Below are 12,049 nucleotides of genomic sequence, written 5' to 3' on the forward strand. Positions count from 1 at the left end.
TCATTGATCGCAACGTTAAACCAGTGGGCTGATTGTTGTGTAGTCATTTAGTTAAATTAGACATTAATGAATTTATGATGTTCGGTTAAGTTATATTACTTTGGCTTAGTGAACCAGTTGTTTTCAATACGCCAAACATTGAGTGATTCTAGTTCAGTTAAGACAGTTAATAACTACCGGCCTAAGCATCAAATTGGATGCCACCGTTTAATATTATATATATATATGTTATAATAGATAATTGGAATGACGAATGCAGCCATTAATTGCAATAATGTTACGAGTATTACGCGAGTACCTACGATCCTACGCGATCTTCGCGGAACACCTTTAGAAACTGGCCATGGTCATACATGCCCGTCGTCTGCCGATGCCACCTTTAACAACCCATTGTATACTTTTTATTATTGCCACTACCGCTGAGTCACGAAAACAGAATCAACTACACGCGTCAATGAACCATAGTTTTGGAACATGAACACCTCTTAAGAGTCTTAAGACCGATGATCATATAGAAGTACAGGGTAGCTACATAATAACTGCGTTCCCACAATAACTGCCAAGGAGGCTTTGGAATTATACTGAGCAACTTTTACTATGGAACCAACCACGAAATAGCGATAAAAATTTTTGGCTGTTTCATGCATTTTGGCTGGTCGATTTTCTACGGGAGGATAATTATTTGTCTCGAATTTGGGGTTGGTCCCATAGTAATAGTTGCTAAGTATAATCCCAAAACCTCCATGGCAACAGGAATGCAGTTATTTATGACAAAAAAATGTAATGGTATTTACCTACCTAGGTATGTTAACTAAGAAAAGATGATTAGGTACTACAATATGACTAAGTAGGTAAGTAGTGTTACTTTAGTACCTTTGACAATTAAACAAGCATACCTATTTATAACAATTAGGTAGTATTTACATACATGATTCACTGACAGAGTTTTCTACCGGCTCCGAGTAATAGTTGTTGAGCCACGGGGCTGGAGTAGGTTAGAGCCGCACCAACAGCTGTAACCGTATAAATCAATACACAGTGCATATAACGGCCGGCGTTTCCTAGCAAACAAACTCCGCGAAACGAACTTGAATCATGCTACCTGCACGCGTACTCAATCCTTTGCACGTTAAAAATCGGTTATATAATTACAATATTTAACTTTAAAATAAGTATGTATTTTTTTACAAATAGCAGTGTTCTGTACTATATCTATATTCAGTGTAATACATATTAAAATTGTGATATGAAGGGGTGATTGACATGTAAATTTTAAATATATTTTATTACTATCAAGCAATGGCCAGGTGAGAGTGGTGTGCCTACAATTAATCAGTAAAGTAGGTGCCTACTTAGGTACCAACTTACCTGCGTTATATTTCGTTTTTATTTTATCACTTGTAATAAAATGTGAATGCTGCTAAGCGCTGACTTGTGGTTACATACTTCTTTCATTGTCTTTAGATCTCAACTGCCATGCAATTGTGAGAATAAATACATAAAATTACCTAGTTACGCAGGGTTACTTGATTTACCCATGTGCTTTGTTCCGTCAGGAGCGCTTGCCAACTTCATTATTAAAATATTACCGTTGTATGTAGTCCAAATATTCATTAAAATTAACACTTAGTAGGGTAAACGTCCTAGTGCTGTCACCTGTACTAACAATGAAAAGTGTACCTAAAGATGGCAAGTACTGGAACAGTGACGAGCACTCTGCTAAGTCTAACTTCTGTAAAGTAAAACTATTCTAGAGTGGGACTATGCTACCTCTGCAAAATTTAACGTTTATAATGACATGACACTCTCACACTTTGTTGTGTTCAAGGTTCAAGTAAGCGCAAAGCTAGCTGAAACGAACTCTAAAATAAGTTTAAGTACTTATATTAAGTTCAACGGGTTTATATTTGAAGTAATAAATACCTACCCACCTATGTGACTATACAAAAAACGGTGTATATAAGTATGTATGTAGATACCTAATATATTCTCACAAATAATAAAGGACAGTAAAAGAGGTCATAGGCACGATTACCTACCGCAGTATGGTTTTAGTACAATTTATTATTTTTGTCAATAATGTAGATGGCTAAGTGGTTAAGTAGTAAGGTGATCTCCACTTGGGTTCCCCTAAGTACTTCCCTACTATAACAAGAATACGTTAAATTTATATACTTTTTTAAACACAACATTAGGAGTTATGTTAGAGCGATATACATAATAGTTAGATTTTGTGTAAGTGATACCCTTAAATATTTTTAATTATAAACTCTGCGTGCGAGTAGCCCTCGTAAAATATTCGTTCTAATTTAGATTTTTTACCGTCGTTAAAAAAGCTGAAAGATATTATTTTCCCAGACTGATTTTTATATACTTAAGTATTTAGACACCTGTTAAATATAAGAATAAGAATTATTTATTGCCACACACATACAAGAAAACAAAGACGATGAAAACAAAACAAACAAAAAATACACATGTTGAACCAGCAACAATGAAATTAACGTAGCTTGACATTCGTTCTTATGTTATAAAACTTATAAACAACCAATAGTGTGACAATAGGGATGGACTCAGCATTTGCTGTGTTACAGACTAGCAGCTGTCACAACGCTGGTTTTCAGTTCACCCCTAATTATACAGGGTGTCCCAGAAATCGACGTCAAGCCGTAAGCGGATGACAGACCAAGTCATAACAGTTATCATAAAAATACAAAAAAAAAATCCAACTCATGTTTTTTAAAAATTATGGTCACTTTAAAAATTCACTAAAAAATCCACACCCTGTAATGGTTCTTTAACTCTTGTTACTACAAATTCCATAATTTATTCTAATTTTTTTATTATTGTGTAATCTTGAATAATTACAGGGTGTGGATTTTTTAGTGAATTTTTAAAGTGACCATAATTTTTAAAGAACTTGAGGTGGATTTTTTTTTGTATTTTTATGATAACTGTTATGACTTGGTCTATCATCCGTTTACGGCTTGACGTCGAATTCTGGGACACCCTGTATATAAGACATTAAAATATAATAAAAATATCAGTGTTTTTACAAGCTTTTGTTTAGTTTCATTCACCTGACCGTTGTGTCTGTAATCAAATCTTGCAAGTTAAATTTGATCCACTTCCCGGTTTCCGATTGAGCTGAAATTTTGCATGCATGTATAAATCGGATGACAATGCAATATTATGGTACCATCGAGCTGATCTGATGATGGAGACAGGAGGTGGCCATAGGAACTCTGTGATGAAACAACGCAATCTAATTGTGTTAGTGGTTTTTAGAATTGTCTCGATGAGTATTAGTTGTCTGTCGAAAGACAAGTACAGTCAGCGATAAAAGCTTGTACCAAAAATCAAATTTTTGCCAAAAACTTATTATTTAATATCAATGTATTGTTTGCATGTACAGCTTATCACCGGTGAAGGATGAGAAGAAGAAGCGCGGGAACGACAAGGGGATCTTCCTGGTCAACATGAAGGAGAAAAACATGCAGGACGTGGAGGAGTACGAGCCCTACGACAACAGAGTCGTCGACCATCCCACCACGTGAGTTTGTACCTACACCTACTCTTTTGTACATAGGTACCTACCTACTTAACATGTAACCTATACACCGTGAAATTTTAGTGGTTGTTTTCCCGCAACGAAATGATTCTGCTATCGATATACAGTCGATGTGTAATCTTTTTTTTAAATAATGTTAAGAAATGCCAGATTTATAAATGTGTCGAACGAAACTCGAAAGTGACCTAACACCAGTAGTAGCACTGCAGTAGTACCTACCTAATTCTTTTGAGTGAATGAAACAAAATAACCTAAAAAGTAGTTCCATTTATTTTTCCTTCACACATTTAACGTGCAGTTAGTTTGCAGATCCTTAAAAGTAAACATAACAAGTTAAGATCAAACTTTTAATGATCAAAAACTTAAACAAACACTTAAACTTCCCGATACCGCAATAATTGTTCGAACTGCAATCCGCCACGTTCAACGTACGACGTACACAATTACCTCTGCCCTGTGCATGTGCTGGCGTTTGAAACTGCCCGTGGTTAAGCAGCCGCTGTGTTGCGGCGACAATTGTTCGTCCGTGTGGAACTTGGGGGTTTAAAATCCCCCGAAGACGCAGCGACTGTAAATGGTCCGGTTCCGCGTAAAGTCGCCGGGCGGCGTGGGAGTCGTAGTTAGCCCTAGCGTACAGCTGCACCATCGCGACGTACTCTAAATTAGAATATTCGTAATGCCGATCCATTTTACTACAAATAGCAGTGATGACATTGACAGGATCTGTTATCACATTAGTTTAATAAGCGAAGAGGATGTAATTATTCGATTTACCAAAGTTGACACAACGTAATGGCAATCATCAAACTAATAAAAAGGTTTTATTTCAACTGTTAATCGTGAAGGAAGAGTCTAAGTAAATTTTAATTTCAGTTGTCAAACAGTAAAGCACTCTAGCCTGTTACATAGTTTAAAAAAGTAACATGTGCTTGTTTATTTGTTTATCTGTTTACAATATCGGGAACTGTCGTCGACTTGCAGTTTTAGTGTGTTACTATTGTTTTTCGCTTGTTCGAGTTTAGGTTATTTTTTTGTATTTTTTTTTTTGGAAAACAGTTTATTTATAAGTTTGTCTATCATAATTCGGAAGTACTACCGATAGCAAAGCGCCCTGCCGCGGGAAAACAACCACTAAAATTTCACGGTGTATAACCTTGTGACTCTCGGTACGAGGTCAAACTGAAAGTCCTACCTATAAGTACTTAATCATTTCGATGAAATTTAAACCATAGGTATTAACCCTTTATAGGGCAAAGGTCTCAAAAAAGACCACTCTGTAACATCATCTTTTTGTATTTATTTCTTGTACAGAATTTTTTGGACTTGTGATTGGCGATGAGGCTTGAATTGAGGATTTTTTTCAGTCTTGCCCGTTAAAGGGTTAAAATAGGAATAGAGTTGCAATTGTTTTGTTATATTAAAATTTCAAACGAAACAAAATCTAAAATCTATTCCCTGCATTATTGATTCAAATTTCAGTGACAAATTTTTCATTTGTATGGCTGGGCCTTAGGAGGCTATACCTAGTCTCAAAAAACTATGGTATACATGCAATTTTTTTTTTTAAAGTGCGTACAAATATTTCTTTAAGATGGGATCAACTTGAAAAGTACATGACCCATTTTTCCTCGGGCACTTTTTGTATGAAAATTTGGATCTCAGTGATTTTGTATGTAAGTAACTTGTATCACCGAGCACACAAATGCGATTTTATTTAGTTTAGGGTGTCGCTTTTGAAAGACCGCTGCTGTCCTTCTCGATAATGACCCGTAGGTACTTACCAAAGATTAATACGAAAGACTAAATTTATAAAACCTAGGTACCTACTACAATCAGTCGCACGTTAAGTGAACTTCATTATAAGTTATATATTTTGTGTCAACTGAGGGCATGTTGAAAGTCGTATAAAATTCTAACATGAAAACTATCTCGGGTTAAAATTATAAAAAAAACGTTCGACATACAATTTTCTAACTGCCAGCGTTCATAAACAAAATAAATTGGATCTCAAAAAATAGACATAGAGATATTTTCTAATAAAAATAGTTGCTCATTATAGATACTTTCAGTATTGCCCATGTATAATCTGCGCCGTTACCGTAAGGATGTCTTCACCGCTTATGGTGTCAGGCCGTGCACAATATAGTGCAAGCGCGTTTTGTTATGGAAATACAAATACCTTTCAAAATCACTCGTTAGGTACTACAATACCTTTCTGCTATTCGCTACACTTCACCTTGAGCAAAATTCTTACATTTACGCTACCTATTTCTAAGGAGCACACGCAATGGTAGATGGTAGTTAAATGTAATGTTACATGCCCAGTCATTAAAACCAAAATTTAAAACGGGTTCAAACCGTTAACAATAATATCACTGCACCTTTGCACCTATTATACAGAGTATAACTAGCACATATACATATATACCTATTCACATACTTAATTACATATTAAGTTACCTAGGTATTCATAATATGTATACTACATAAATATATAAACTGTCGATCTTTTCATACGGAAGTGTAGTCGTACCTATAATATTCCGTACATAAATATTATTACATGTTACACAGTTTTATGTGCTAAACGTCTCATGAATTAAACATTACTTACGTTTTGTTTCCCTATTCTATAGCCTGTTTAGACTGTCTATTATAATGGACTGTGGAGGGTCCATTTTTTCAATGGAACCTAGGTATAGTAGGTATCCGCAATATAATTACAGGATTTTAAAGAAAAATATATTACTCGTAGTATTTTACTTCTAGGTATACAGTGTGGAAAGATAAGTCGGGCCCTGGAGGGAAACTACCTTAAATCCTTAAGCTGGCTCATTTTACTTAAAGGAGACATTCCTTTATTTTTAAAAAGAAACAAATCTGACTTCGTTGAAAACAAAATTGCCTAAAATGTGACGTCACACCAGGTGGGGAGGGATTTGCAAAATGTGACCAAGTGTGACAAGGAGGGGTCAAAAAACCTAGAAATTCGTGTGACGTAATTAATGGATGATCCCTAAGTCGGAGGAATCATTACAGGGGCCGCCTCGCCAAAACTTTGTGATTTGCAAATCGTTGAGGAAAACCTTTCATTATGCGATTTGCCTAGGCAAACCAATGTGAGGGGAATAACAAGTTAAACAGATTTAAGTTAGGTACATGTTTTTCCACATACTTACCGTCATTTATTTTATGTAAATTATAAGGATAAAGATAACATGTACTTATTATCTATGCAACAATTTTACCACACAAATGGTAAAAACCACATGTTTAAAGACGTTAGCTTTTTCATAGCCCGATAATGGCCAAAAGAGGCCATTATATGATACCGGTTACTTACGCACGACGCTTGCAATTCGATCGTACATTGCCGTTTATTAAATCCGTTCACTACTTTCCTCAATAACCCTACTGCTGCCCCTCCCGACTCGGAAAAACTCCCTAGGAAAATTATTAAAATATCTGTGCGGTGCGGCAGCATTCTTGCACTGAAAAATAAATTTATCAAAGTAATTAAAGTCAAATGGGCTTGTTTAATATGTTTGACGCCCGTTTATAGTATGATTTATAAGTATTATTTATAACAAATCTTACTTAATATTTCTAGCCCATAGAACCTTAGAAAATCCAAACACTCATCTAATAGATTGATCCTATTACGCTCTAGGTACTTACAGAGAGATCTTTCGATGACAACTTTATAAATAGATAGATACCTGGCTATATGTAATAATTTTCTCAGAATAAGTACCTTATACACGTATAGGTAATTGTGTTTTAAGTTAACAATTGGTCTTTTCTCTATAATCTAGAAATCTGTGTATCATAGGTGGGTTCTATGTATATTCTCGCCTAGAACCTGAAATGCAAGTCCCAAACCCCGTTCGGTTGCGACTAGGTAACTAGGTCAATCTGTTTGTTATTGGAAATAAATGTTATATTAACGATGAACTAACTTGTGTGTTGCATAGGAATACCGAAACGCTCCTCCATCTGATGAAAGGTAGCTTGGGCACGGGCATCCTGGCGATGCCGCGCGCGTTTGCCAACTCTGGCTACGTGGTAGGCGCCATCGGCACCGTGGTGATCGGCGTGCTGTGCACCTACTGCATCCACGTGCTCATCGACTCCTGCTACGTGCTGTGCAAGCGGCGCAAGCAGCCCTCACTCACCTACACCGCCGCCGCCGAGGCCGCGCTCTCTGAGGGGCCCGATTGGTGCAAGGCGTGCGCGCCATATGCTGCGTAAGTATTTACCTACTTTTAAACTCCTAAACTCTCATGTCCAACTGATATGTACTACCGATAACGTATAATTAACGGGCTCCGGTTTCAAACAGGCGTCCTAAAATATACTAAGATATTGTTGTTATCGGCTAATATTTTGATATGATCTTGAAAATCGGGTAGGTAATATATATGTAGGTACAGTCAGAAACAAAAGTTGCTAATCAATCGCGGTGTTCAAAATTAACGGAATAAATACTACTAAGAGTGTGAGTAATGAGAACCTCACCCGCTTAAATATTTTTGTTGTTGACTGTATTCGTTGGTCGAAAAACTCGAATTGCACACTCACATAAATAACTGTTGGCCTACTCTATTGATAATCATTCAGTAGGCACATTTCTAAGGGCCGATACAGACGGCCTGCAACGTCGGCGTAAGTTCCCATACAATTAAATTACAGACGGGTTATAGTACCTACGTCTGTACCGGCCTTAAGTAATGAGTGATATGTTTATACAGTTGAAACCAGTTTAAAGAGCCTATAATAGATGAAAACACTTCAACATGTCTCCGCTTATCGTTTATCGATATAATGTCCCTGACTTTTGTTTGCTGGCACTACAACTATTTAGGTTGAGTGGTATTTTTTCCGTGGAAAACCACGTTGCATCACGCGTTGCGTTAGTAATCGGATTTAATTCTAGGTACACATACCAATCATTTTAAGGATTCCATTGTCACCTGTACCTAACCCTTCTTTACTATAGGTTTGATTGTCAGTCTACTGCTCAAACAGTACCTATCTTTTCCTGTTTTGAAGGTATGTACCTACCTAGTAGGTACACACTGATTTGAAGGTACTATATATTGTACTAATAAAGGGTAGCAAAGTACATGTTTTATTAGAAAAAAGGTACGTATTTGACCGCAATGTCACGTAATAATTTGGTAAGCGAAGTCGTTAGAGCCGTTTCCTATATCCCCGAAATAAATATATAGTATATACAAGAATTGCTCGTTTAAAGGTCAGATAGCTTAGTGTTGTTTAAAAATTTGCTAGTATTTACTATTTCTCATTTCTCTTGTTTATATGCTATATAGGTAACGTTTAGTCATAAACGTAAGTATAGGTGAGTAAAGAGTTACCTTTTTGTTGCAGGCACGTGGTAAACGCGTTCTTGCTGGTGTACCAAATAGGGACGTGCTGCGTGTACGTCGTGTTCGTGGCGGAGAACATCGAGTTCGTGTTACACAACTACTTGGGCCTAAAAGTGACTGTGTTCCAAGTCATGTGCGGGTTCCTCGTGCCGCTCATCCTCATCAACTATGTGCGGGACCTAAAATACTTGGCGCCATTCTCAGCCCTGGCCAACGTGATTACGATAGTGAGCTTCGGAATCATTTGCTACTATATCTTCAGAGACACGCTGACCCTCGAAGGCAAGTCGCCCGTTGGGAAGCTTAGCAACTTCCCGCTGTTCTTTGGCACCGTGCTATTTGCGCTGGAAGCAATCGGTGTGGTAAGTTTCAGCATTCGTTTCAAATTAAAATTGATAAATAACACATTTAACAGACTCTAAGGTTACGTCTATTTGTTGCAGATTTTACCACTGGAGAATGAGATGAAGACGCCTAAGGATTTCGTAGGGAAGTTCGGAGTACTGAACAGGGCAATGATTAGCATCATATTACTATACGTGGGCATGGGGCTGTTCGGCTACCTACAGTACGGCGAGGACGCCAAGGGCAGCATCACGCTCAACCTGCCCGGCGACACGGAAACGTAAGATAAACTCACTTTCAATATTCTACTCTAATTTTAATTATTAATTGTACATTGTTTAGTTGTACCACTGTATATATATTGTAGGTAAATAAATGATTAAGCACAAAAAAAAATTAATAGCTCGACTGTACCTAAACCTTACATCGTTCGCACAACTATAAAATAGCACTAAAGTCTATTTTATTAATGTCAATAAAATTGTGGTTAGGTTAAGATAGGTAAGTCTAATAATAATAGTACCTACAGCGCGACAGTTCATTGGCGCGGTTCAATGGTTTTATGCAATCACTTCTAAAACTATTCGCTATAAGAACTCATTAGTAAGTGCTACACAAGGCCAAGTTTGCATAGGTACCGTAACTACGCGTGCGTATCGGGTAGGTAAATAATAGCCATTGACTTGGGTGACATGAGTTAATTTTATTTAAATACTTATTCGGTCTTTCCAGAGGGGCCACCCGGAACTTCAAAGATTCTGTATTTATCCTTAAATATGAGATGGAGATAGACGGTCTTCGATTTGTCCACGGTAGCGCCGTAAGGCAATCGCTATTAGTATGAACTTTTGAGTTACTGTTGTAAAAAACATTTTTTGAGATTGAGAAGAACCCCTTTTAAATTCTAATACCAAGCTAGGTATCTAAATCCGGGCCTGCCGTCGGTACGCATAAGCACAATTTAGCAAGGTTGTTTTGCGCAGGCTGGCATGCACGGTGCAGTGTCTGCTGGCAGTAGCGATCTTCATCACGCACGGGCTGGCCTGCTACGTGGCTATCGACATCCTGTGGAACGAGTACATTGGCGTGCGCCTCTCCAACAGCAAGATTAGGATCGTTTGGGAATACCTACTCAGAACTGTTATAGTCCTTCTTACATGTGAGTAACACGAATGTACTACTATAACTTTAAGACTAACTTTAATGTTTTTACTCAAGTACACGTATTAGAAGATTGTTGATGATTAATTTGCAGCGTTAATCGCTCATAGATTAAGAATCGCCCTGGATTCCCGGATAACCTTATTATAAACCATATTAACAATAGCTAGATCATTTTAATATTTCTGGTGTTATGTACAGTACCTACAGATATGAACAGCAAAACTCACTTGGATAATGTAACGAAATTGTAATGTTTCAGTCGGCATCGCGGCGATGGTGCCGGAGCTGGAGGCGTTCATCTCGCTGTTCGGCGCGCTGTGCCTGTCGGCGCTGGGGCTGGCCTTCCCCGCCATCATCCAGACGTGCACCTACTGGTACTACGTGTCGCGGTCGGAGCGACTGCGCATGCTCGTCAAGAACGCCATCGTGGTGCTGTTCGGCGTGCTGGGGCTCATCGTGGGCACGTGGACGTCGCTGGAGCGCATCGTGGAGAAGTTCGGCTCGCCGCCCTCCGACCTCAGCCCCTCGCACACCAACTTCACCAGCACCACACTCGCGCCCTTCAACACCACCGCTCTCCCGGAGTAGACTTTTCTGTTCAAGTGTAGTTTTAATGACAGTGCCATTATGCTAGTAACCGTCCGTGGCATACATTGTAAATTTAAAGTACAATTGTTGCAGCGTTTTAAACGTAGGTAGGTACCATTAAGATAGAAGTTAGGTAATTATTGTCATTTTTTATTTTTTTACTGTAAGATTTTTATAGAATTATTTGCCGCAACCGTTTGACAGTATTCCCAGATGTATCCTAGATTGTGACAAAGGTAGTGGTATAATCTGTAACTCGAGACAACTGTGCCGCGCCACTATGAGGGGTCGCGAGTAAATTAGAACTTGTATAGTGTAGATAGTAGACGCTACGGTTGTTACAGTTAAATTAAGTATAGTTTACTAGAGAACGTTGAAGCTTACAATCCTATGACAGTGAGAATCTTTTAAAGTGAAGCATGGCATTTCGATAGATTAAGGTTAAATATTAAGTACTTTAGTACAAAATAAAAAATGATGGCGAATAAATTATAAAATGTTTGTTGATGAATGTCCAATGGTTGTAATCGCTGGTCGAGTCGGCGCGCCGTACCGACCGGACACTGCGCTACCGTGGTTGGCCTCGCAACTACTTGTAGTTACTGTAATGAATCAATGCTGCTGTGACCGGAGTCGCGTGGCGTACGTTGCCAGTCCTTCTCCAAATAAATACATTTACATGAAAGAGAAAATCTTAATTGTGAATTTGTATGTTGAAAATTAACCAGAAAGTCTTCTTAGTCGTCATGTTTCGGTCACAAATTATAATATTGAAATCTGTGATGTGATAGTTATAAAATATTTATAGGATTTATTTTTGGTTGACTATTTTATTGATATTGTATATGGGACGTGTTTCACACGTCAGTGATAATACTGATAATGTGCTCAGAGCGACGTTGTATGGTCAATAAATAAACTATTATCTTATTTACAAATTATCCTGTGACTTTTCATTACCTGCTTAAGAGTTTTAGTACGAGTATAACAG

General features: G+C 37.8%; 1 protein-coding gene across 1 annotated transcript in view; it reads left to right on the forward strand.

The window, feature by feature from the left end:
* LOC134678711 (proton-coupled amino acid transporter-like protein CG1139) overlaps window positions 1-11,999 on the forward strand; it is a 35,999-nt gene extending 24,000 nt beyond the window's left edge. Inside the window, exons 3-8 of the mRNA XM_063537368.1 lie at window positions 3,416-3,553; window positions 7,546-7,818; window positions 8,963-9,323; window positions 9,405-9,586; window positions 10,290-10,465; window positions 10,730-11,999. Of these exons, the coding sequence (XP_063393438.1) occupies window positions 3,416-3,553; window positions 7,546-7,818; window positions 8,963-9,323; window positions 9,405-9,586; window positions 10,290-10,465; window positions 10,730-11,058 (1,459 nt within the window). The 3' untranslated portion in view covers window positions 11,059-11,999. The remainder of the gene's footprint in view (window positions 1-3,415; window positions 3,554-7,545; window positions 7,819-8,962; window positions 9,324-9,404; window positions 9,587-10,289; window positions 10,466-10,729) is intronic.
* The last annotated feature ends 50 nt before the right edge of the window (window positions 12,000-12,049 follow it).

Source organism: Cydia fagiglandana, chromosome Z (genome assembly GCF_963556715.1).
Source record: "Cydia fagiglandana chromosome Z, ilCydFagi1.1, whole genome shotgun sequence".
Taxonomy (NCBI): domain Eukaryota; kingdom Metazoa; phylum Arthropoda; class Insecta; order Lepidoptera; family Tortricidae; genus Cydia; species Cydia fagiglandana.